We start from the raw sequence: 25,007 nt of genomic DNA, 5'->3' as shown, positions 1-25,007 counted from the left end.
TGCTTCTAGAATTTACATTATATAGAATAATTCCAGAATGTGTATTTGATATCGTTATATCACTGGGTATAATATATAAAATCTATATATTATATATACACAGTGTATATAATAAAATGTATGCTATAGACATAATAGATAGCATTTGAAATATATAATATACACTCAATAGTGTGTCTATATTTTACCTATATATGATACATAACCCCTTGTTTGCTTTGTCTCGGGCTGAATCCTTTCAGAATTGCCAACCTTTTTCCCTCGCAGCAGAAAATCCAGGCCATTCAGAGCCAGGTTTTAACTTCTCATCTAAGAGAGGTTTCTGCCTCCCCAGCCCGGGGAAAAGAAGGAATAAACACAGCACGGTTGATTTTTCACATTCAAACACGTTCCCATCTCCCAGGACTTTTTTTTTTTTCCCAGGCAATTGCTTTAGTCCTGCTTTGGAAATCTCTTGTTAGGATGGTGGGAAAGCGGAAAGGAGCCTTTCAGCCCCTCGAACCAGGTGATGCAAAGCTCCAGCCTTCATTACCAAGATTAAAGAGGCTGGGATTTCCTAAGCAATTAAAAACTCTGCCTAATTAATACAGGGCTAATAGGCAGGACTTGCAAGGGTTGGTGCTGGGGCAGGAGAAGGGGATGGATTTGCAGCAAAAGAGCCTGCAGGTAATTGTTTTGGTAAGGCAGAATAAATGGAGATGTGAGGATAGAGAGGATGTTCTCTGTCAAAAACTAAAATAAGAGCGGAAAAAAGAGAAAAAAATAGCATCAACAGCTTCTTGAAATCACTCAATCAACTGTCTGACTGCATCAGCAGCAAGTTATCCAAACACTGCAATGCTCAGCGAGGGGCAAAACATTCAGGCAGGTATTTCTGAAAGGAAGAAAAAAAAAAAAGCACACCCCAAATATGTGTGGCTAAGCAAAAAAAAAAAAGAGGGACCCTTTGGGAACTGGGTCTGCCACAGCCAAGGCTGAAGAAAAAGCAGCACTTTGCTATTTTAAAACGTTGTTTTTCTTTCCAGCCTCCACCTTTGAATTTCTGCCACCTCCCGCCACTGGCAGCGGATGAAAGCGGCTGCTGGGACAGACGGAACGTGTGCTCCTGCTTTTGTGCTTCCCATCCTATTCTCTCCTCCCTCCATCCGGACAGGAGCCCAGTGACTTCCCCTGGCCCCTGCAAGCTCCTCTCACCCCACTGTGAGGCCAGGAGGGCACTGGAACCCCTCATTTATAAAATCTCCTTTGGATTAACTACGTTTTTCACTCTTTCCTTTCCCCTTTCCTTAAAAAACAAAAAAAACCCCCGCTGGCATTAATTTTGCTTTTAAGACTTTGATGAGCATCTCAGCCCCCTCAGCACTACCTTGGCACTCAACTTGGTCAGGGCAGGGGGAAGTGGGACCCCAAAACTGGGTACCACAGCTGCCACTCCCCCAGCTGCATCCATGACTAAAAAGGGTTGGGAAGAACCAACAAATACAACTAAGCCTTAAAAATACCCAGGTTTGAAGTGACTGGGATTTCTGTGAGTCCTAATTCTGGCTGTAAGTGTTTATGGCTCCATATGTACATGGAGCCATAAATACATAACCATATATACATTTATGTGTATATAGACATGTATATGTGTGTGTTTATGCACATAAATACACCTCTGTGTGTATAAATATGTAAATTTGTGTAAATGCTGCACTGGCTCAGGGTGGAAGTGAGGAAGGTCTCGATTTTTAATTTACAGTATTTTTATTGCGTCCAAAAGAACCCCAGAAATCCTCCCATCCTAAGGCAGCTTTGAGGATCACCCCTTCCCTCCCCACACCCTCGGATTTTGGGAAAACAGTCTTTTTTTTGCTCTTCCCCACCCCAGAGAAAGCAGCAGGGGTTCCCCCGCGCCCCGGCCCTACGCAAAGTCCCCGCGGAAGGGATGGGACGCGGCCCCCTGCGCCTGCCAGCGGCCCCGCAGCGTGCACAGCGCTTTGCCCTCCAGGCTCTCCAGCTCCGGGAATCCCAGCTCGTTCAGCACCTCGTACACCCCAGCCACCGCCGCTACCTGGAAACAGAGGGAGAAGCAAGATTGAACTCCTTCCCCCCGGGGATGCTTTTGCCACCTCCCGGGTGAAGACGGGCGGGGAAGATCCCCGGCATCCCCTCCATCCCCGTACCACCCCCTTCAGCTCCCCCAGCCTCTCTCCAGCCCCAGTTTATCCATTTTCTAAGCCTCTTCCTTGCTGCTGGGGTCAGCCATCACAGGGTTTGTTGGCTTTGGCACCCTCCTGCCAAAAAGCTACAATGGCGCCTTGTTTTTGCTAAAACGCAGGGATTATGCAGCGGGAAGGGGCGCTCTGGGGGCCAAAGGCTCCTTGTATGCGCAGGTTGGGAGTATTTCCCTCCCCTCCAGCAGACGGGGGGAGTGGGGGGGGATGTAAGCCCCACGTGTTGGAGATGTGGCATTAAAAGGGGCAGCGCCTTTTGGGGCTGCACTCAAAAGATGCAGCACCGAAAGAAAGATGCAGCACCAAAAAAGATGCTGCATCCAAAGATGCACGAGCAAACGGGGGGGACAGAGGGCAGATGTAAATCCGTGCACTGAAAATGCAGCCCCAAAAGGTGCTGCTTTAAAAGGCGCAGCCCCGAAAGGTGCAGCACTAAAGTGTGCAGCCCCAAAAGGTGCAGCATTAAAAACTGCTGCGTTCAACAGCACGCCTCCCGCATCCAGCCAACAGCAAACATCCCAAATCTCCGCAAAAGCTGGTGCAGCCCCAGCGGCGGCCGCCGGGCAATGCAAACACCGGCATAACAGGGATGCCAGGGCGGGGCGGGCACCGGCGTCCCCCCTCCTGCTCCAGCTCCGCCCTTTCATCTCCCGCCCGGCGGATCAGAGATGCCAATAGGAATTAGCGGCGCCGGCGGAGGCAAGGGAAGGGATGCGGGTTTTTCCCACAATAGCGCCGGGCAAACCCGGGAGAGGGGAGAAAAACTGGTCTCTGCATCGTAGTAGAGGTAAAAGATGAAAACGACAAAATAAATAAAAACAAGCGAAGTTATAGAGTACATCAATAGAAACGATACAATAAAATAACAAAAATTAAAATTTAAAATAATAAAATACAGTCACACAGCAGTAAAATTTAAATAAATAAAATTATATAAAATAGTATAATAATAGTAGCGTTATTAAAGTTGCCATGTCCCCAGCTTCTCCTTTTCCCCTCTGACTCTCCCCTCATGCAGAATAACCCCCCAGGCACCAGCACACACACCCCTATGCCCCCCCACCACCATTTGTTCCACCTTCAAAGTCCCTTTTCCTAGGTAATTTACAGCCCCCCCACCCCCCCATTTCCATTCAAATCAATGTATCTCAAATACATTGATACAATGTATACTCAAATACAGTGCCTATATCCCCCCTGAGTGGGAAATATGGATAATTTAGGGTCTCTTACCCACCCTTCCCCCATTCCATAAGGATAATTTAGGGCCTCCCACTTGCTCCCCATTCCATTTTTCCAGCTGGTTCCCAATTTCCTCAGATATCCAGTGCCACCATCCCCATCCTCCCAGACCTCCCATGCCCTGTGCCACCTGTTCTGGCCAGGCAAGGTTGGCTGGTGGCCCCCCAGCCCTAGATGCTGCAATCCCAATGAAACCCCTGGGAAACTCAAACCAGGGAACAGAGCAGGTTTGGGGTGGGAGAGCTCCCTGTCCACATTGTGGGATGCCATCCATCTCCAGTGGCTTTCCATGAGAGCCACCAACCCAGGGAGCAAAGGGACCACAGATGACGCCCCAACAACCCCAGAAATCACATGTAAGTTAAGGATGGGTGTCTGCTTCCCAGTAAATTCCTGTATTTCCCTGGAAACACGAGGCTGAGGGAGGTGGCAGCCAGGGGAAAGCCTCACCTCACGCATCCAGAGGCTGAAGGGCCTCTGCCAGGAGTCCTTCTTCTCCAGGTGCAGGTAGGCGTTGAAGAGGATGAGGAAGATGTAGCGCTCCAGGTACTGCAGGCTCCTCAGCTGCAGCATCCGTGTCTCCCTCTCATCCTTGCCCGACTTTCCCTGCAAGGAACAACAGCCCGGCTGAGGCACCTGTGGCACCCGCGCCGGGACAGCATCCCAGGGGAGCTCCTGCATCCCATCCTCACCCACAGTCCTGCTCTGCATCCCAGGGTTGGGTGGTGAAGGATCCACCGGGATCTCTGGTGTGAGGAAAAAGCCGTGGGAAGGGCATGGGAAGAGGGAGGAACACTTTGGGGCCAAAAATAAGCGCATCCGTCCAGCCCACTCCCGCTGGGGCTTGGCACTCCAGGGTCTCATTTCTTTGTGGTTTCCAGTGGGTGACAACGATCCCAGAGCTCAAAAATAGGTGAGGGATGGCTAAAACGTGGGCGGGGAGGTGCTCAGGAGCCAGGAGTAGACACCCAAGTGCAAACTGTACCCCAAACCTTGAGTTCCTGGACTGCAAATCACTTCCCCAGGTAAAAACATCTCCCTGGAAGGCATTCCCACCTGGATTCAGCCTCCATTTCCAGAGGAAGAGAAGCTCTGAGGCTGGTGGCCATCACATCTCCCAGTACTATTTTATGTATATAAATGATAAATATCTCTTTTATTATGTTTTATATATACTGTAATGTTCATGCATTCATTATTTATATTTATTGCTTTATTATATATTATATGTAACTATATAATAATTTTTATTAGTATTATTATTGCTGTTACTTTAAGAACAGACAAGCCCTGCATGCTGCCCTTTCCAGGAATTAATAAATACTAATAAATCAGAGCCCTGATCCCAAAGGCCATTCTAAAAAGCAGCAATTCCTCACTCCAGTTCTGCCCTTTGGAAAAGTTGTCTCCTCCACCTGTGTGTGCCAGTATTTGTAGAGAGCAGATCCTATGATCCTGTTATTTACCCTGCTACTGTATTACCCTATTTATTTTACATTCTATTATCCTATTATTTACCATGCTGTTATACGATCCTATTTATTTTTTATCCTATTATTTATCATTTTATTCTATTATCCTATTTATTTTTTTCTATTACTTGTAATTTTATTCTATTATCCGATTTAATTTTCTTCTATTATCCAATTTTCTTCTATTACCCTATTACTTGTAATTTTATTCTATTATCCTATTTATTTTATCCTACTATTTACCATCTTACTATCCTATCATTTATCTTTCATCCCATTATTTATATTTTCCTACATTTTCCTATTTTTTCCTCCCAGTTAGGGGTGCGAAGAGGTCGGAACAAAGCAAACCAAGCCCCAGAACACCTTTTCCTTCCCTTCTGTTTGCCCTAACCCTGAAAAACATCTCCCAGCAGGCTCCCCAAACCCCAGCAATTCCCATAATTCTGGTCTCCAAGTTGCCCATCACTGAGGACAAAACAAAAACAAATTAAAATTAAAGCATTTGCATAGGGCCAAGCCAAATCCAGCAGGATGGATGGAGCAGCCAAGAGGGAAGTACAAGCTCCAGTGACAAGAGGCTCTTCCTTGGGCAGAGGGAGTGGGTGAATCCCTCTTTATCTTGCCTTCCCACCAGGATGCCAGCCTGGAAATGGGATACAGCCCGGGACCACTCCTGTGCTGGTCCTGACAGCCAAGTAGGTGAAACTCCCCACATGGCCACATCCCCATAATAAAGGAGGGATTTAATTAAAGTACCTAACTAAAACTAAAGTACTTAAATTAAAGTACCTACCCTGAATAAAAACAAATTAATAAAAATAAATGTGACTGTAAATTAACTAATGATTAATAATCGCTACATCTGCAAGTAGTCAGGTCTCCAGAGGTTTTCTCTCCCAGCAACCCAAAAAATGCAGCAGATCCCAGGAACAGGGAGGCAAACCCCCAGGAAGCTGCAGATGTTCCTGGGTGATTGAACATTTTGGTTTTTCTTCCCTCCATCAATCGTTCGCGGCCGTTAATTGAAAACACGGATCAGTGGCAGCTGGAGCAAGAGCCGAAGGGAGGAATTGCCAGTGGGACGAGGCACAAAGCATCCCAGGCATAATGCCAGGCCCTGGGCTCAACCCTTCCAAGGCCCCATGATATAGTTGCACAGGTTTAAAAAATCCCAAATCTGATTAAAATATCCCTTTTTTCTCCTTCATCAGCTCCACAGGGGCTCCCAAGAAAAACAGGGCTGGGGACCACAGGCTCAGCTGGCCATGGATGAGTCCGTTCCCAAGGACGGCTCCCCTTCCCAAAGCTGAATCTCCTTCCCAAACTCGGAGGAGCCGCAGGAGCCTTTGGGGCTGGAAGCGGAGTGGGACAGACCAGTCCTGCCCTCTGCCGGCTGCGCCTCACGGGATGCCGGACGGGAGGAACGCGGGATGGGCTGTGGGATCAGGTTGGTGCCAGATGGGTTCTGGGTGTGATGGGTGGGATGCGGGACGGAAAGGGACAGGCAGGATGCGGGACAGCACAGGACCCAAGGCAGCCCCGAGTGACCATGACCACAAGAGCCTTGACACCTCTCTGGTGACACACCAGGGCTGGTCCCAGAGCCCGGCTGCACCCTCTGGAATTGCCGGTGCCGACGGGAGGAGGGGGCTCACCTGCCGGTAGGTGCAGATGATGATTTCCCGGAGGTGGTAGTGCATGGGGGTCATGGTCTCACTGACCGTGTCCAGGGCCATGTCCACCTCCTTCTTCATCCGGTGACCATCGGGCAGGAGCTGGACCACCTTCATCACCACCTGGAGCACAGCCAGAAGCCACAGGGCTTCATCAGGAGCCTCCCTGCCTTGTCCCACTGCCTGCGAGAGGATCCAGCCCCTCCAAACAAGCAGCTGTGGCTTAAGGTAGCAGAGGGAGACCCTAAAACAGAGCCAGCCCCAGCACTCACCTCAAACTCCCCCTTGGTGTACTTGGCATCAGGCACACTCACGATTTCCTCCTCACTCATCTCAGGGATGCCCTGGGGAGGCCAGAGGGGACTGGGTCATTATGGGCTGCACAAAAATGCAGAGCCTGTGCCCAGCCCACCAGGACCCCCAGCATCCCCTGCCTTGCCTCTGCCAGGCAGAGAACACAAAAATTGTATCCCTGCCTGAGGAGGGAGCCCCACGTCTGGACAGCCAGAAGACTGTTCCAGGCACTGGCTCAGGTTGTCCAGAGAAGCAGTGGCTGCCCCTGGATCCCTGGAAGTGTCCAAGGCCAGGCTGGACAGGGCTCAGAGCAACCTGGAGTAGTGGAAGGTGTCCCTGCCCACGGCACAGGGACGGAACGAGATGAGCTTTCATGCCCCTTCCAACCCAAACCATTCCACGACTCCATGATCTCCCCTGCTCTTAACCTTCATCCTGGGGTGGAAGCTCTCAGGAAGAGAGTAAGGGCTCACCAGGCATTCACTCAGACTTCTGGAGCTCACTGGGAGTTAGGCACAGCAAGATGTCACCACACAGATGTCCACCCCCACAGCCCACTCTGGCCCTGCCCACACTCCTTTCAACCCTCTGGCTGTGACACGGCTGCCGTGGGCTCTCCAGAGCTTCCCCAGGAACCCCACCAGGAGTTGCTGCAGCAACTCACATACTCACATTGAAGTGCCAGAGGGTGAGGACAGCGATGACCATGGCCGTGGTGGTCCTGCCCCGGCCACTGGAGCAGTTGAACACGAAGGCTGCCCGCGAGTCCTCGGCCAGGGCGCTCTTCATGGCCTCCAGCAGCCGGTCAAAGTCCTGCCGGGATGGAGCCAGTGGGTTTTAGGGATGCAGGACTTCCTCACCTCACTTCCTTGGGGTCCCCTTTTGTCCTACAGCCTCCAGGTTGAAATCCCTGTTTCCTTGCTGCCAGATCCATCCTTGCCCACCTGAAGGCACACAGCCTCTCCATGCAGCATCTCCTGGGGATCCCCCCTGCCCTGGAAAGCACCTCACCAGCACTGAGCACCCAAGTGACATTCCCCCCACAGCACCAGGGCTGGCTTGGGATGGAGGCAGCAGCACCATCCCATCCCTGGGGTACCTGCTCCTTGGGAGCACAGAAGTCGGGGATGGGGATGCGGCGGTAGGTGAGTCCCTGGCAGGAATTCTTCTGCTGGCTGAATATCTCTTGCATGGTCAGGCAGCTCTTGAACATCTTCATCTGCTTCTCTGCCTCCAGGTACACTTCCAGCCACTTCTGGCACTTCAGCAGGTCCCCCTTCAGGGCAGCCTCCAGTTTCTGCAGAGGATGGAGAAACCCTCACCATAACACCCGCCCCTCCTAATTTTTGCAGGATTTTAATCAATTTTTTTAGATGCAGGTGAACACCCCAAGCCCCACACGAGGTCCTGGCTCCCAGTTCTGGCCAGGTCCCTCTCTGCTTGATGGGAGCCCCAGGAGCACCATTTCCCACCATGCCGGACAGCTCCTCCACGCAGCCAAGGTCCTCCACTGCCTGTCTCCCCTGGAAATCCAGCTGGGAACATCCGCTCCCCTTTCCCCAGATGCCTTTTACCCTTGCTCTCAAGGCACGCTATAAATTCTTCCAGGGTGGATCTCTGCTTTGCTCCTTTGTTCCCGAAGGAAAACAAAACCAGCAGCTCCAGAGGGTGGGGAACTATCAAAGCCTGTGGAAATCACCCATGAGGGCTCCTGGGAACCCCCACTGCATCCAGCATCTCCCAGAGCTCACCTCCAGCTCCTGGGGCGAGGCGGCAGGCACAGGGATCAGCTCCTCCAGGAGTCCAGGCTCCCGCACCGTATAGATCTGCTCATTCCCTTCCAGGACCACTTCCTCCCGGAGGCTGATCCAGACAATGCGGGAGTGCTTCCTCTTGGCATCCGTCAGGTACCGCAGGACGCTGCCCAGGGTCTAAGGAAGGGGTGGGCAAGGGTGATGGGAGGGCGGGGAGCCCAGTGTGGGGTCCCTGCCCGACGTGGGATCGTGTCCCTCACCTTGGAGCTAGGCTGCGCTGTCCCATAGACGGGCATTTTGGGCACCCTTCGGAAGTTGGCCACGCTCATCTCCTTGGCAGTGCTCAGCACATCCGGGCAGAAGCGCTCATCTGCCACCTGGAACAGAGCAATGTCCAGGCAAGGGATGCCCCTTCCCACCCTCAGGTTTGCAGCGCACCACAACCCATGGACCCTGCTCAGGACAAGTCCCCAGACCTTTCCAACAGCAGCATCCAGGGCTCAAAGCCCCGCAGCTGTGTTTCCAAGGTGGGAAATGTTCTCCAGCAGCACAAGGCACCAACAGCCCCGGCCTCCTTCCCCCCACCCAGAAACCACGGAGCTGCTGCGCAGGCTCACGTCACGAGATGCTCCAGACACATCCATGTGCACAGGCATCTCTGGCCACACACTTATCCTCACATGGGTCGGGTTGGAAGGGGCTTTAAAACCATCTAGTTCCATCCTTGCTGAGGATGCCAGCAGGACACAGACCCAAGACCCCAAGACACCTGCCCTCCAACAGGGAAACCCTTGGCTTCTTCCACCCCACCACGCCTCTGTGAGGGCGAGCACCCCAGGATGCCGCTCCCACCTCTGCGCCCCTCACTCACCAGCACTCGTGTGCCCTTGGTGACGAGCTCGGCGGTGACGGTGAGCTCCGAGCAGTTCATGTCCGCCTGCAGCCGGTACAGCTCCGGGTGCCGGCACATCCACCTGCTGAAGCTGAGGGCAAAGCCCAGGGGGTACTGCCGGCGGGGGGCCGGGGAGGATGCACCATCAGCCTGGGCTCCGATCCCCCTGCCCGCGACCCCACCGAGAAAACCTGCTTGGAGAACTCAAAGGGGGAAACCCCTGCCCTCCCATTGCACAACGGAGCCAAAAGAGGGCAAGGAAGGTTTTTTCGGGTTGTCCTGGTGGTTTTTACCTGCTCGTGAAGGTAGTAGTTGAAAGCAATCAAGTAGAAATAGCGTTCGAGGCTCTGCAGAGTCCTCTGGAGGAAATACTCTTTGGTGCTGCTCCCCTGGAAGCAAAGGAGACAGAATCTGTGATGCTCAATGCTGACCAGTCCTGCAGCCCCCAGCAGACCAGGAGGCTGGGAAAAAGTCCTCCCAAAAGGAGCTTTGGATGAATTGTTTTATTTTTTTAATGAAACATTTCCAGTTTCTCATATTAAATGATGCTCAAAGGCATAAAGTCACATTTCAGCTCAAAACAAATGCTTCACTTTAGCACAAGGACACACTGGGAGCGGTTCCAAGCAGCCCATGCTGTCACACGGATACACTGTCCAGATGGGAGATTCAAACCCCAGGGGATGGGGCTGGAAAATGCCCCCATTCCAGCCATCCCCGTGGCCTTTGGATGAAATGCTCAGGCAGTGGCATCCCTGGGGAGAGAGGGCCCCATGCCAGCCACACACCCTGCAACGTCCTTCATTTCCAAGTGTCTCCCTTTTCCATGTCCAGAAGCATCCTGATGCCTATGTTTCCAGCAAGCTCTCCTCCTCCTCTTCTTTATCATCACCTCCCCAGTCCAGGTGTGTTCCCCACCACAGCTATCCCCTCTCAGGGAGGAAACTCAAACCCTCCGTAATTCAGAAACCCGGGTGCAGAGGTTTGTACCTCTGAGCATCCCATCCAACAAATTAACCTGATACCAGGTAAGGAACACTCAGCATGGCATCCATAAACATCCCTGGAGAGCCCGTTGGAACCCACTTCCCAGGGCAGGATGGAAAATCCTGTGTCTGGGGTCTGTGCCTGGGGTCAGCTCGGCGAGCGGGGTTTGCTCATCCCTGACATTACGTGGCTGACTCATGAATATTTACTTGTTCTCCACAAGAGAAATCCGGCCTGCAGTCATTTATCAAGAGGAAAGGCAGTGGGATTTGCTCTGGAAACTCAAAACAAAGCCTGCAGGGATGGAGCCGTGCCAGGTTTGCCGGCAGCACCGACAACAGAGCGGTGCTGCTTCCCAAGCGCTTGGATTCCTGCAGTAAAATCCATCCCAGTGCTCTCACCCAAGGCAAACCTTTTAACATTTCCCTTTAAATAGGCTATGGGTGGAAAGGGGAATGATCCACTCGTGTTTTAGCTGTGGAAAGCCAGATACTGGGGGAGTCTGGCTGCTTGGCATCCCACACCAGGATTCACCTGCACCTCCATCGCTGGAGGGCTTAAAACTCCATTTCTGCCCCCCCAAATCCAGGCAGGAATCCACAGACATCACTCCTCCAATCCCAGAAAAGCCCCTCCTCCCCCCAAAACCAACCAGCTCACCCAGTACCCCTCCAACACAAAGAAGTCCAGGCTGTTTTTCTGATGGCCGAGCATTATCCCCTCTCCCCTCCTCACCCTCCGTGTGCCCCCAGCACATTTTCCTGGCCTCCCGCCACTGTTTAAACCTGCTTTTGCTCCACAAAGACTTCAAATAAACACTCCTTGAGGCTTATTTACAGCAGTCCCCCAGCCACTTGTTTTCCAGGAGTCCAGGATGACACGGAGCAGCTTTCCCCAGCAGGGAAAAGTCAGGGAAAGGTTTCAAGGCAATGGGAAAATCCCATCCCATGCCCAAGCCTCCCCTGCTACGGAAGAGGACCCGCTAGCACATGAGCAGCACTAAACATACCCAAATCTGCCCTAAAAGGGAACAGGGGAATGTAACATTTGGGATTTGCCACTAAACACCAAAAGAAGTGACAGTAAACGCCTTCTTTTCCCATTGCTCAATCATTTCCATGGTTTTTTTGCCACAGCACACCTGGTTTGAGTCTGCCCTTTACAACCAGCTCCAGCACTTCCACTCCACGCTCAAATTTAAACAGGAAAATTAATCTCCAAAGAAACTGGGATCAGGGCAGCACTTTCACCTGAGCATCCATCTATCCTTCCATCACCTGGTGAGGAGCCCCCTGCTCAGGCAGGAAGGCCACAGCTTTCCAGCATGGAAAGCCACCCTGATGGTTATTCAAAACAACGGGGAAAAAACATAAATCTACAACTAGAAAAGCCTGACCTTGGGTGACTATATTTGCAACGATCCCTCCCAGCTCCCAAGGACTTTTACCATCCAGGCTGATATTGATTTTCCAATTTTAGAGCTGATGAAACCAGGGCACAGGATATTATTTGCCCCCGAGGTCATCTACCAGAAGCAGCAGCGAAGCCCAAACCAGTCTGTTTTCCCCCCAGTCCCAGCCTGCTCCATTTTATGGCTTTTAAAATAACTGGAGGGGAAAAAAAAAAAAAAAGAAAGAGACACACCACAACCTTCCAGGTTTCATACCACTGGGAAATCTCCAGCTCACAGGAAGCTTTGGGTTTCCAGAATTTACATTCTTCTCATCCCGGTGCAAAAATAGCTTAATAAATTTCCCAGTGCTGATGGCTCGCATCTGAGTAATCCTCTAATTACCTGGATCTGATAGTCCTCCCCGATCCCTTCCAGTTTCTTCTTGTACTCGTAGATGGCTTCCTTCATGTCGTGCATCTCTGAGCAGGAGGCTATGGCACCATCCACCTTGGGAGGAGCAAGTGGGAAATTGCTCCATAAGCCTTGGATCTGGGGAGAAAATCCATCCCTCCCTTCCAGCTGCCCCGCCAGGGGGTTCACCAGCACCCCCTTACCTCCTCCACTATCTGCTGGCCTTTGGGGACCATCTCCATGAAGGTCTGGATGACCCGGAGCCTGTCCCTAGGAGATGTTTTAGGCAGGTGGGGGAAGCTGCAGGGGAGAAGGAGGAAATCAAACCAGTCCCGGGGGGAATGGGCATCCCCCCAGTCCCACCCCGGTGGCTGCTCCGCTTACTCGGGCTTCTGGGCAGCTCCTCGGTGGTGGTGGAGGACCAGGGTGCCCATGGCCATGGCCAGGTTGGTCCTGCCCACACCAGTCTGGCAGCCGAAGAGCAGCGCGGGCGGGGGTCTGCCGGGGTCCCGCAGCAGCAGGCTGGGGCTCTCCTATGAGGGAGGGACACACGGATGAATGCATGGATGGATGGAGACCCCAGCGGCTTGCAGGAGAGCCAGGTCTGCCCCATCAGTGGCTGGGATGGAGGTGATGGCCATGCCCAGGCAGGGAGGGGTGGGTGCCATCTCCCTTTTGCTCAGGGGATGGGGTGGATGGAGCAGGACAGGACAACGGGTGGCCCACCCGCTGCATCCCCCTGCCCAGTGCCCTCTCCATCCGCCAGCCTGTCCATCCCACCAGAGATGTTCCCACCACTCATCCCCAACCCACTGAGATTCCATCTTCCAGAATGTAAAAAAAAAAAAGAGCAGCTCTGACATGGAAAACCTTTGCAGCAAAGGCAGATAATTCCCGCTAAAGCCACTTAGGGAAGAGCTGCCTGGAGGTGGCCAGGGATGGTCACCTCTAGCCAGGGGTAGGGACAAACTGCTGGGCAACATGGACTTCTCCAGCAGGATCCTACAGCAATGAGAGTGGGAACTGCAGGCACAGGCATCCTCTAACAGGCCGAGTTAAGGAAAACCAGAAGATGCTCTCAGGCAGTCGCGATCCCCGACACAGCACAGGAGCAAATCCCATCCCAAGGAGGCCCCATGGATCAGGTGCTTTTCCTCGGCTCACCCTGAGGAAGCGGATGAAAGCGTCAAACTGCTCCTCCAAAGGGGCTCCCTCGGCGGGCAGGGGCAGCCGGTGGTACCTGCCAGGATGGGGACAGCCCTCGTTAGGATGGACCCCGGAGGGGCTTCATCCCAACCACGGAGGATACATGGCTTTAGGGGTGCAAAGAGCCCCAACCACACGTGAGGAGGAGGAAGAGGAGGAGGGAAGGACCTGTAGGAGGGCTGGAGGAAGATGGGTCTGCGATAGACCTCGTCGGTGACCTGGATGTCCTCGTCGCACTGCACCCGCACGGCGTGGGGCTCGTCCCGCAGCCGCTCGATGTCATTGTACACGTAGTAGACGCTCTCGCTCAGCTGCGCGAAGTCGCGGATCTACAGGAGATGGGAAAAGCCCCATCACAACCCCTCCACTCACCTCTGTGCCGGCGGGATGTGCACCCTTTCCCGTCCCAGCTCACCTCCTTGCGGATGGCCAGCTCCAGGCTCTCCGCCCGCACACCCCGCTGCAGGCGCTGGAGGTTCTCGTGGAGGTTCTCCTTGCCCCGGGGGGTGTAGGACACGAAGTCGCCCTCCAGCCGCAGGAAGACCACGGGCTCCTCACGGACGCAGAAGAAGACACATTCCTGCAAAAAGCCGGGGAGAGGCTGTCTAAAAGCTCCCCTGGCTTTTTTCCACCCCAATTCCCACCCTCCCACCAACCTTGTGGCCTTCTCTCTGCAGCTTCTGCAGCACGAGCTTGAAGCCGTTGAGGCTGGGCTGCCCCATCCCGAACACGGCGTAACCTCCTTTGGCCTGCCGGAAGTTGGGAGCACCGCAGCGGCCGGTAGTGTTCAAAACATCTAATTTTCCATATACATCTCTGACCATGAAGTATTTCCCCTGCAGAAAGAAGAGAGAAGGTGGGACATAGTGGATTTGAGCAAGGTGGGATTTGAATGCAGCTGAGTGTAAAAAGTGGCTTTTTCTAGGTGATCTGCAAAAGGAGCCCCCCCAAAAAACTTCTGAGGTCCCTAAAGCCTGGGCTGAAATGAACTGGGTGATGAAATTGGTGGCAGCAACGCTCACCTGCACCAGGTAGTGCTCCAGCGCGGCCTCAGAAATGCGTCCCACCGTGTAGTTTGCCTTCAGCAGGTCATCGTGGATCTGGAACTCCTCCCTGCAGTTGTACCTGCAAAAGCCACACGCAGGCGGGTAAAGGAAAAAAATAATGGCATAGGCCAGGATTGAAAAAAACCCCAATATTTGGAGAAGAGGGTGGAGGAAACCAGAATTTTGGAGGCTGCCAAGGACTTACGTGATGACCACAGGTGCCACTTTGTTGGTGATGATGGACTTGGCCTTGCTGTTGTGGAGCCCCAGGGTCTGGAAGGAGTGGATGCTGAGGGAGTGCTGGTCCTCCATGGTGCCGTCTCCCGGCACCCGGCTCTCCAGGGGGGATGCCGAGACTGCCTGCTGTGCCGCGCTGGCCGTCGTACCCATCATCCGCGGGCAGCTGTGCCAGGACGGGGAGGCAGCAGCAGCAGCAGGGAGGAAAGGAGAAAAAAAAAAACCAAACAAGGAGGGAGGGGGGAAAAAAACGGGAGGAGGAATTTATTTTTCGGCCGCTCCTGATTTAGGACGGGAAAATCCCAGGTAGGCACAGGGCAACCCCCTGCCGACAGCCGTCCAGGGAAGGAACGCTAAGCCAGCCCTTTCCCTCCCGCTCCCACAAAAGGCTTTCTTCCTGCCTGCCATGCAGCTCGCTCCATCAGGGAGGTGAAAGTAGGGCTGAGGAGGGAGGGGGGGGGAAATGGGTGAAATGCCGGATCCGGTCCCTAAAATCTGCTGAGTCAGCACATGGCACTGCGGAGGGACTCGGCGGCGCTCGTCCCCTGCTTTCCCAGCACCCATAAACCACTCCAGAGTCCCTCCCCGCACGGAAAACTCTTGAAGAGAGCACGTGTTACTGGATATTTGGTAATTTAGGGTGTAGGAGCGCGCCTGGAGCAGGTCTGTGTGTGCCGGTCTGGAAGCTGCCTTTAAAGCAGCCGGTTATCCCCAGCCCGGGGGAGCACCCAGGGCAGCTGGGGATCCCGAAAGTAGCCCCCACTTTGTCCCTAGGGAGCTCATCCCTGAACAAGGATGGAATCAAAAGGGCCAGGCCTGGCGGCGGCCAGGAGCATCCCGCCACACTCGACCAGTCCGGGACAATGAGCCGACTGTCTGCGCCAGCCAGGACCGGATCCTGGCGTCCCAATGAAGCGAGAGATGGCAAAGGGGCAGCCTGGGAAAGACAAAACCTCTACCCACTCCTAACGAGACGGCCCCCAGTAAAACCTCCTTTGTGCTGCATGGGAATAACCCCGGCAGCACCCAAAGGGGGATGGTACCTGCTCCGAGGCGATGCTCAGCGCTGGGAATAGCGGGAGTGGCTTTAACCCAGCCCTACAAATCCTTCCGCAGCTGCTCCTCCTGCCTTACAAGCAGCGCAGGATCAATCCCTTACTGCAATCCCAGGGAATGTGATGCCCCCAGCAGCTGCAAATGCTTCAAGTCGGGGGGAAAGCCTGCGGAAAATGTGCTATTTCTAGACAACCATGCCCAGGCACACATTTTCCCCTCCTCCCCATCTTCCTTCGCTGCTCCACAGAAAACTTGTTGCTCTACTGTGAATTTTCTGCACCATTAGGCAGCCTGGTTTATTTTACACACAAGAGCGGGGGGGGGGTGGAAAACAAAAACAGCTGTTTCAGGCCAGTGCCGTTTCTTCAAGTCCTCTTGAGTGTTTCTTTCACATAAACACTGTGAGGGCAAAAATAAAGAAAGAAAGGGGAAAAAAAATATATAGGGAGGTTTTGAGTGTTTCAGAGCAGGCACTCATGGCTTTGGAGAGCTCAGGCAGCAAGCGGGAATGGGGCATCCAGCCAGGATGCTTTTTTCCCCCTAATTTTGCTCAGAATGGGTGCATCTCTTCAATAGTGAGCTGGATAGATTCTTCTGGGTTTGCTCCAGCATTCCCATGTTGGAAGATGGAGATTCCACCCCCAGTTTCGAGGCAGGCAGCTTCTGTATTTCCTTAGTCCTTCTCCCCTCCCCACAGACAGCCACCTTCACCCTAAAACCCCCAGGGATATTTTCTTTTCCCGACAAACCACACCAAGAAATAACAGGCATAAAAGACGCCGGGCAGATTTGGAAATTGTCTTTCAAACCACAAAATGAACGGAGGGAGGAAATCACATCTCAGCTTCTTCCCCCACTCCCTGCTTTGGTTGGGCAGGCAAAACCAAGCAAGAAAAGTACTGAAATTACCCAGTGGGTGCTCAGGGAAGCCACGGGAACTGCTCTCAAAAGCCACAGGAAGAGGGAAGTGCTAGTGTTATCCATATGGGAGCAGCTATTTATCGGTATTACTGCATCTGATGGGAGCAGGAGGGTTTACCATCCCCCAGTGCCCACTCTGCAAGCTGGGACACAAACTGGGATGGGTAGGGAAGCAAAACCCTAGCCCAGGAAAACAGATAAAACTACCTTGGCTGAAAACTTTCCCAAATATTGCTGGTGGCTGTGACGGGAAGAGATGCAACAAAGCCACCATCACAGGCCAGCCGAGGGAAGCAGGAGCCCAGGAACCAGCCCAGCAGGGACCAGCCCACCAAAGGGCTCCAGATGAGCCCAAATATCATTCTTTTCCCCATAACTGGACACAGTTAGCAAACACTGTGAGAAGCTCCTGCACTGGAACAGGACGCCCAGAGGAGCTGTCGATGCCTTAGCCCTCGAAGTGTTCAAGGCTAGATGGAGCTTGGAGCAACCCGGTCTAATGGAAGACGTCACTGACCACGGCAGGGGGTTGGAACGAGATGATCTCTAAGGTCCTTCCCACACCAAACCATTCTGGGATTCTGTGATTCCAGGTTAGGAGGCTGGGAAGCAATCCACATGGATTTTATGATGGCATTAGCCATCAGCCGTGGTGGGTTGGTTTTGAGCATCCCTTCCCTTGCACCACATGGAATTTGGGGGTTTCCTTTCTAGGAGAGAGAACACAGAGACAACATCCCCCTGCACAGCACCCTGGCCTCTTGTCTGCACCTTCTCCTTCTTTTTCTGGGACAAACCCCAGAAATATTTCCCTAGCTGGCAGCTCATCCTTCACAGACCCCAAAGCCAAGCCTGAGATCAATTGTGGCCAAGGTTCCTGAACAAAGAGCCCATTTTCTCCCCAGCTGCCAAAAGAACCAACACCCTGCATGAGGGCATCCCACCAAACAAACCAGCAGTGTTCCTCTCCAGGTGTTTTGCCTAAATTCAAAGCACTGCCGATAAATTATTCTTGCTGCCTAACGAGAAAGTGGAGCCTCCGGGTGGGCAAGGCAGAGGTGCTTCCCTTCCCCTCCAGACCCTGTTTCACAACATCCAGCTCTGCCAAGCCTGGATGGGGAACGCCAGAGGAGCCACCGGCAGCACGGGGAGCATCCCAAGAATGCCACTTGAGCATCCCAAGAGATCCTGTGCATAATCCCCAGCCTCTCCCACAGAAGTCAGGATGCTACAACAGTGCTCAGCCCTCCACCTTCCCACCTCTCGGAGCCATTCCTCTCCCCCTGCACCCGGCACAGGGGTTATTCCCACACCCAGGGACCTGGCAAGGACTCAAAGCCAGAGCAAACAATGGACTTAATATAGTGGGAGGAGGTCGGGCTGCAGCTGCAGGATGCATCTGCCCCGGCCACCGTGCCGAGGAGGAAGCGTGCACTTGCCTGGCCGCCTCATTGTCAGCAGGAAATAAATCAAATAAATCTCCTTCCGTGCATCCTTGAGATATTTTATAGCTTTTAAAGCTCTTCTAAATGAAAATCAAAGCCCTTTGGGAAGAAGCAGCAGCAACGGCAGCATCCTCCTAATGCATCCATCTTTCCTCGGTGTGAGGCAGCCCCTGTGGCTTTTCAGCATGGAGCCGGCATGGATGCATCCTCAAGGGACCAAGGGGCACCCCTGGAGCACTGCTGAGCCAAGCAGGGAGGCAGGAAACACCACAGGCCAGCAGGAAGCTCCAGTGCAGCCGGAGGGGCATCACCGGAGCCCGGAGGAAGCGCTGGAGCTGAGCCCCCCGCCCCAGTGTGCTCTTTAACCCTCTTTTTAAAAAAAACCCAGTGAAAATTAAATAACACACAAACAGCTTCTCTGGGAGAGCCTGCCTGTGCTGGGAGATATCCCAGAGCAGAGGCTGCATGGGAACCAGGCTCCTGTTGTTCCAGGTGATGCCGGAAGGAAGTGGCCTTCTTAAAAACACATAATAAAACAAAAAAGAAAGGTGAGAAATAACACATTAAGCAGTGGATGATTTGCAACGTGCTGTACACCCACCAAGCTGTGAGGGTGAAATAAGGCAAAGAATCAAAACGCCTCAAATCAACCCAAAAGCACTTTGCCATGGGCAGGGAAAGGCCCTGGAAAGGCACCTTTGCAGCAGACAGCTCTGCTTTCACGAGCCTTGACTGATTCATTAATATCTTTAAAGGAGCAAAAGTGACCGCCCTCCATCCTCACAAGCTCCTCGGAGAGCCAGCAGTGACAGCCAAAAATATAAATTAATAAGCAGCATTTCCTAGGAAGTCCAGAGGTATTTCCCAACCAGGCTGGGATCGGTGCTGCCGATCCCCCCTGTGCCCCGCGCTCTACCGCTGGCGTCTGCTGAGCAATGCAGGAAAGCATCGCTGGGATGTCTGCCCCCAAGTCCAAGCAGGAGCATCCAGAATAACGAGGACCAGGCATTTCCCACCCCCTCCCAAACATGCTCCTGTCTTTTGGCAGAAAACTAAGTGCTACATCCCCATCCTCCATGGGACCAACCTGCCTTTAGTTACTGGATTTAAAACTCCTCACCCTGAAGCCAGGGAAAGCTCTTTGAGACAGGGTATGGAGGAGAAAAAAGTCACCCCCAAAATGGGGATGCCAATCTGCTCCCTGCCATGGAGGTGACCATCGATGAGGAGGAATCTATTGGGAATGCTATCCAGGCTGCAGCCCTTCTTCCCAAACCTGGTTTGCATTATTAATCAGCATTATTAACCTTCCTTGCTAAGCACAGCCTGGGAGGAATTAAGATCTTGGAAGTGTTTGACGGGGCTCAGAGCAACCTGGTCTAGTGGAAGGTGCCCATGGCAGGGAGTGGAATGAGACGACCTTTAAGATCCCTTCCAAACCGTTCAGTGACTCCATGATTTTGCAAAGAGCCCACCTGTAACTGCTGCCTCACACCCAACTTTTAAGGCCCCGGCAGGTTCCCTCACACATCCCACCAGTCCCGCAGGCGCTGCTTTTTGGGCAGGCAGGAGATGCTTGGCTGCTTGCTGTTGAGGTGAGGGGTTTTATCACTAAGCAGCAATGGAAAGAGGAACAAAGCCCTGGCTCAGAAGCACCGGCATTGCCAGTTGTGCCATCAGCTCGCTGCCAGTGGTTTCAAGGTCTGTGAGCACGCTCACTTTCAGTGAGCTCCTTTCAGTAGCACAAAGGAAAAACAAAATAAAAAGCCATAAAACATGAAGATAAAGGCTGGGGGCATCTCCAAAGAGACCAGTGACCTGTGGGCAAAGCTTTTGTCTAACACCAAGTAGTTCCCAACTTGCCAAGAAGCACCGCAGCCCCACACCCAAACCAGATCTGCCAAGCTTTTCCCCACTGGAGGTTCTCCGGTGTCACCCCACTCCAGCTGGCAGAGGGGAGCGGGGTGTCCCCAAGGGTGGGGAACTCAGGCTGGCCCCCCAGCACAACCCCCTGCTCCCAAGCCCGGGATGGCCAGCGCCACGCGGAGCCGGCTGGGGCGTTTTGGGAAGGCAAGGGCTATGATTTTGTGCTATTCATAGCTAACCACGGCTCCCCTCCCAACGCGGGGAAGGCTGCTGGAGCAACGGGACGGCTCCATTTACACGGGGCCGCTTTTCCACGCCGGGATCCGCTGCAGACCACACCTTTCCAAAGACAAGCAGCACCTTATGCATGCCAGCACCGTGGTTTGGGATGCAGTAGGACACGGAGCTCACGCTCCCAGGTCTCCTCTCCCCTGTCCTGCTCTCTGAATAAATAAAGCAAAAATCAAGCAAACCCCAAGGGAGTTTTACTCACAACAGAGACCTGCCCGTTATTTTTAGGCTCCGTGTCATTCGTGCAGAGACATAATCACTTCCTGCCTTCCAGGAAGGAAATGTCCCACCGCCGTTGCCTGTCTGCCTCTTCCTCAGGCAATGCCTGCCTGCTCCCAGTCCAGCCACACCAAAACTCGCTGTTTTCTCCCATCCAGGGCAGGAAAACAACGGGGGTACAGCTCGGGATGTGACGGGTGCCACGGCCAGGAGCGCTGCGGGAAGAGGAGGGGGTGTTCGCTCCCCCAGCACTAAGAGGATGCACCGGGGAAAGGGCAGGGAAGCAGGTCCGGAAAAGTCCGGCAGCCATCGGAAGCGCAGCCTGGACGAGGTTTCTGGAAGTTTTCAGCCCCGAGAAGCGGGGCAGGAGCTCAGCGGGAGCAGGCAGCCTCGCTCCTAGGACATCCTCTGCGGCAGCGAGGGTGACTCCGACCCGCACGGGGCTGGGAGCCCACCGGGCTCTGCGCCACCCCCCGCACGTGCCAGCGGGAAACCCATCCCAGGCTTCCCGCTCCTCCCGTGCTCCCTAAACGGGAGGCTGCCGAGCCAAACCCCAGACCTCGGCTACAGCTGCTCCTCTTCCTCCTCCATCTTCATCCTCCAGCAGGGAGCCATCCCGCACCTCCCCCCCGCTTCAGAGCCTGCTCTCCAAGCGGCTTTTGGGGGTGCAAGTAGGCACAGCCAAGAGATGCAAATCCCCAAACTCACTCTGGGGGACTCGAGCCACAGCAGGCACAGCCGGCACCGGCCGACAGCCGTGCTGGGCTCCCAGCCCGGTGGGGCTGGCTTCCAGGCCAAAAGACAGAGAGAAAAGCCCCTTTTAAATAGCAAACACAACTGCAAAGGCAGGAGAGGTGGGATCCGCGGGGCGGATGCTGAGCCTCAAAACTAGTGATCCGTCTATTTTCCAGAGGTTTAAAGCCCAGCGTTGGCTCCGGATAAACCCCCCTTGCCACGGCTGAGGCACCTCATGGCCACGCTGTGGAGTCTGTGCTCCAGGGGCAGAATAAACCTTCCCCCCATTGTCCCACCCGTCTTGGCTTGGGGGGACACACCCAGCGGGGACCCCCGCCCAAGAAGCCCCCCGGGTGCCCATCACAAACCCCCCCGGAGGGTGGGGGGGCACCCTCGAGGGCTGGTCCTGCCCCCTCCATCCCCTTCCCACCGCACCGGGCCGGGAAACGAGCCCCACCACCCCGGGGGAGGGGATGAGAGGGGCAGCCGGTCCCGGGGGGGCGGATGAGCGGCCCGGGGGTCGGGTAATGCTCGGCCCCGGCGTGGCGGGAGGATGCCCCGGACCGGGGATGGAGCGCGGAGCGCGGAGCGGGGCAGGACGCCCGGTCCCGGGGGTTGGAGGGGGGAGAATACCCAGTCCCGGGGGCCGGGGGGGAGAATGCCCGGCTCGGGGGGGTGGGGGGGATGCCCAGTCTCGGCGGGGATACGGTACCTGGGGGGCTCCGGGCTCAGCTCCCGCGCCGGGCTGGCCGCGCCGTCGGGCGCCCCATGGGGGCGGCGGGAGCGGTGGCGGGAGCGCAGCCCCGCGGCCGCGCCGACCGCCGGCGCCTCGGCGGGGGAGGGACCGGGGCGGGCACCGGGACGGGGCCGAGGGGCGTCCGGGACCGCCCCCCGCCCCGGGACACGCCCCCGGCCCCGCCCCCCGCACCCCCAGCGCCGCCGGGACACCCCGGGCCAGGGCACCGGCACCTCGGGGACACCCAGCACGCAGCACTCGCTACCAGCAGCATCCCCCAAACACAGCCCTTGTCCCCTCGGGGACCCCAGCACGCAGCAGCCCCCGTCCACAGCACCCCCCCAAACACAGCCACTGTCCCTTTAGGGACCCCTCGACACGCAGCCCGCATCCCCCCGGGGACGCCCTGACACACAGCCCCCGTCTCCTCAGGCACCCCCAGCACACAGCACCCCCCACCCACAGCCCTGTCCCCTCAGGAAACCCTGACGTGCATCCTCAACCGTCTCGGGGACCCCCAGCACACAGCAACCCCCCACCACACTGATCCTTCCATCATCTCCTGGTGACAAACCAGAGAGGAGTTGGGACAGAGAGGGGACTGTCAGACGCCACCACCCCAGCCAGGTTTGCAGTTTCGGGGGAATCAAGGCACTGCCGGCACCTCTCAAAGCCAAAAAGTGTTTTTTCTTCCCAGAAATAGGAGACAGATGTGTGTGATGGAAGCCCGGGCAAGGGATACTGGGTTGGATCTGGTGTGAGGTGACATGCAGGAACTGGTGTGAGGTGACACGCAGGCGGCTGCTGCCCCTCAGCTTTCAGAGTCACAGACTGTTTTGGGTTGAAAGAGACATTAAACTTCAACTAATTCCACCTCTCTGCTGTGGGGAGGGACAATTTCCACTGTCCCAGGTTGCTCCAAGCCCCGTCCAGTCTGGCCTTGGACACTTCCAGGGATCCAGGGGCAGCCACAGCTTCTCTGGGAAACCTGTGCCAGGACCTCGCCACACTCACAGGGAAGAATTTTTCCCCAATATCCCATCTATCCCTGCCCTCTGGCAGTCCAAAATCATTTCCTCTTGTCCTGGCACTCCATGCCCTTGTCCAAAGTCCCTCTCCAGCTCCCTTGGAGCACCTTCAGGCACTGAAAGAGGCTCTAAGGTCTCCCTGGAGCCTTCTCTTCTCCACATGAACACCCCCTGCTCTCCCAGCCTGTCTCCATGGGAAACATCAGGGCAGCTCCAGACCCCCAAGTCTCAGAGTCATCCCTCCTTGCTTGGGCCACTCAGACTCCAGGGAAACAAGGCTGCTGCCCACCCGGCTGCTTCCCAGCACCCTACAGGCACCATGGTGGGCTCTTGCCATGGCTCCACCAGGTCAGGTACCAGCAGGTCCAGCACCCAGCTCTGTTCAATTCCTGCTGGAGTCCGCCACACAGAGTGAATCCATCAGGCGACTTCAGGCTTCCCTCATTGCCATGGAAATTGCCATTTTAGCTAATCCATAAAACCCCAGTCCTTTCAGCTCCCACCTGCCCTCCCACATCCCATTTGAGTTGAAACAGTGGCTCTCGGAGGCCCCAGGTAGAACCCCACTCCCCCCTCCCCCTGAGCTGCCCCAGCGTTACAGCCTTGCCCACACCCAGCACCACCCACAGCTGCCGTGCTGCTCCAAATCAGTGTTTATGGGACACCAATATGGCAAAGGAAAAGGAGACAAGCGGCATTAACACGTTCACCAGCACTGGGAAGGAGGGCCAGGAATGTAAACGCAGCCCAGAGCTAGTCCGAAAATGGTAACAGCTGGAAAGCAGGGCTGGAAAGTTTGTTCATCAGGATCCAAGATCCTAGCCAGGCTCCCAGCATCCAGCTCAGCCAAAATACCCTGCCCTCAGCTGCTCTGCCGCATTTACGGTCCTAGATTGAAATGTTATAACTTTAAAAAACTGATTTTATTTTAATTATCCATTTTAAGATCTCAAATCAGTATCTAGAAGCACACCAAAATCCAGGGGTACACACACACGCACCCCCCTCGCTATGGGAGCTTCGGGAGCTGGGATTCACAAATAAACAGCACCCCAAAATTTGGGAGGGAACCAGTTGTCACTGGCATTGCACGGGCAAAACCAGACCCAGGGAAAAGAAGCTCCCAAATGCCTCGTCAGCAACTTTCCCGTCGTGTTCCTCTCGGTACGCACACTCCAAATTTCCCTGACGCTGCAGAATTAAACTGCTGCAGTATGAGCAGAATCCACGGGAGGTCATGGCAGGACCACTCCGAGTGCAGCCGAGGCAGGGTGCACCAAGAGGCCCCCCAAACCCTTGGAGACGCCCTCCCAGCTTCGCCCCTGGGATCTGAATGCTTTGGGAATGTGATGTGCCACTGTGGTATTTCACACACAGAGCCAAGGTGTCCTCAAGGGATGCACCCCCAAGAAGTGATGCTGGTGGTTTGCTGAGGCACCCACAAAAATTTGGGGGCACCCTCTGCAGCCAGAGGGAGGGGACATCCCATTGCTGCCATCCCTCAGAGCCCTAGTGAGGGAAAAGGCTTTTGCTGCTCAGACCCCTCCCCAATTAGAGTGGATGGTATAAAAGAGAATGACCTGGTTTTAAAAAATCTAAAAATATATTACAGTGTAATTTATTAACATATATTAATGGTGTCCCATCCCTGAAGGGTTCAAGGCCAGCTTGGTGGACACCTCCCACTAGACCAGGCTGCTCCAAGTCCTATCCAACCTGGCCTTGAACACTTCCAGGGATGAGGCAGCCACTAGAGAGAGGACAAATTATCAGTTTGGCAGTTTTGCACATGGGAGACCTATGGGAAAACCAGGTTCCTCTGTGTGTGACATTTTGCAATTAAACCCTCAGCTGCCGGTTCGGGGTTTGACCTTTCCCTGCTCT

General features: G+C 54.5%; 1 protein-coding gene across 2 annotated transcripts; it reads right to left on the bottom strand.

Moving 5' to 3' along the window:
- Nucleotides 1–1,761: 1,761 nt before the first annotated feature.
- PALD1 (phosphatase domain containing paladin 1) lies at nucleotides 1,762–22,183 on the bottom strand. 2 transcript variants are annotated; one of them, XM_069018936.1, is made up of 21 exons: nucleotides 22,072–22,183; nucleotides 15,870–16,046; nucleotides 14,795–14,992; nucleotides 14,566–14,668; nucleotides 14,200–14,379; nucleotides 13,959–14,123; nucleotides 13,712–13,872; nucleotides 13,502–13,577; nucleotides 12,722–12,870; nucleotides 12,541–12,637; nucleotides 12,329–12,433; nucleotides 9,840–9,935; nucleotides 9,526–9,660; nucleotides 8,915–9,031; nucleotides 8,652–8,831; nucleotides 8,000–8,197; nucleotides 7,573–7,713; nucleotides 6,879–6,950; nucleotides 6,589–6,729; nucleotides 3,909–4,064; nucleotides 1,762–2,053 (listed from the first exon to the last, which is right to left on the bottom strand). In XM_069018936.1, exons 3-21 carry the CDS (start codon nucleotides 14,980–14,982, stop codon nucleotides 1,904–1,906), a joined length of 2,610 nt encoding a protein of 869 aa, XP_068875037.1. In that variant the 5' UTR covers nucleotides 14,983–14,992; nucleotides 15,870–16,046; nucleotides 22,072–22,183; the 3' UTR covers nucleotides 1,762–1,903. The 2 variants fall into 2 exon arrangements, with proteins under 2 accessions (XP_068875037.1, XP_068875036.1); XM_069018935.1 differs by lacking the exon at nucleotides 15,870–16,046.
- Between the last annotated feature and the right edge of the window lie 2,824 nt (nucleotides 22,184–25,007).

Source organism: Aphelocoma coerulescens, chromosome 6 (assembly GCF_041296385.1).
Source record: "Aphelocoma coerulescens isolate FSJ_1873_10779 chromosome 6, UR_Acoe_1.0, whole genome shotgun sequence".
Taxonomy (NCBI): domain Eukaryota; kingdom Metazoa; phylum Chordata; class Aves; order Passeriformes; family Corvidae; genus Aphelocoma; species Aphelocoma coerulescens.
Note: the sequence above shows the minus strand (reverse complement) of the source record. Positions and strands in the feature narration are given on the sequence as shown.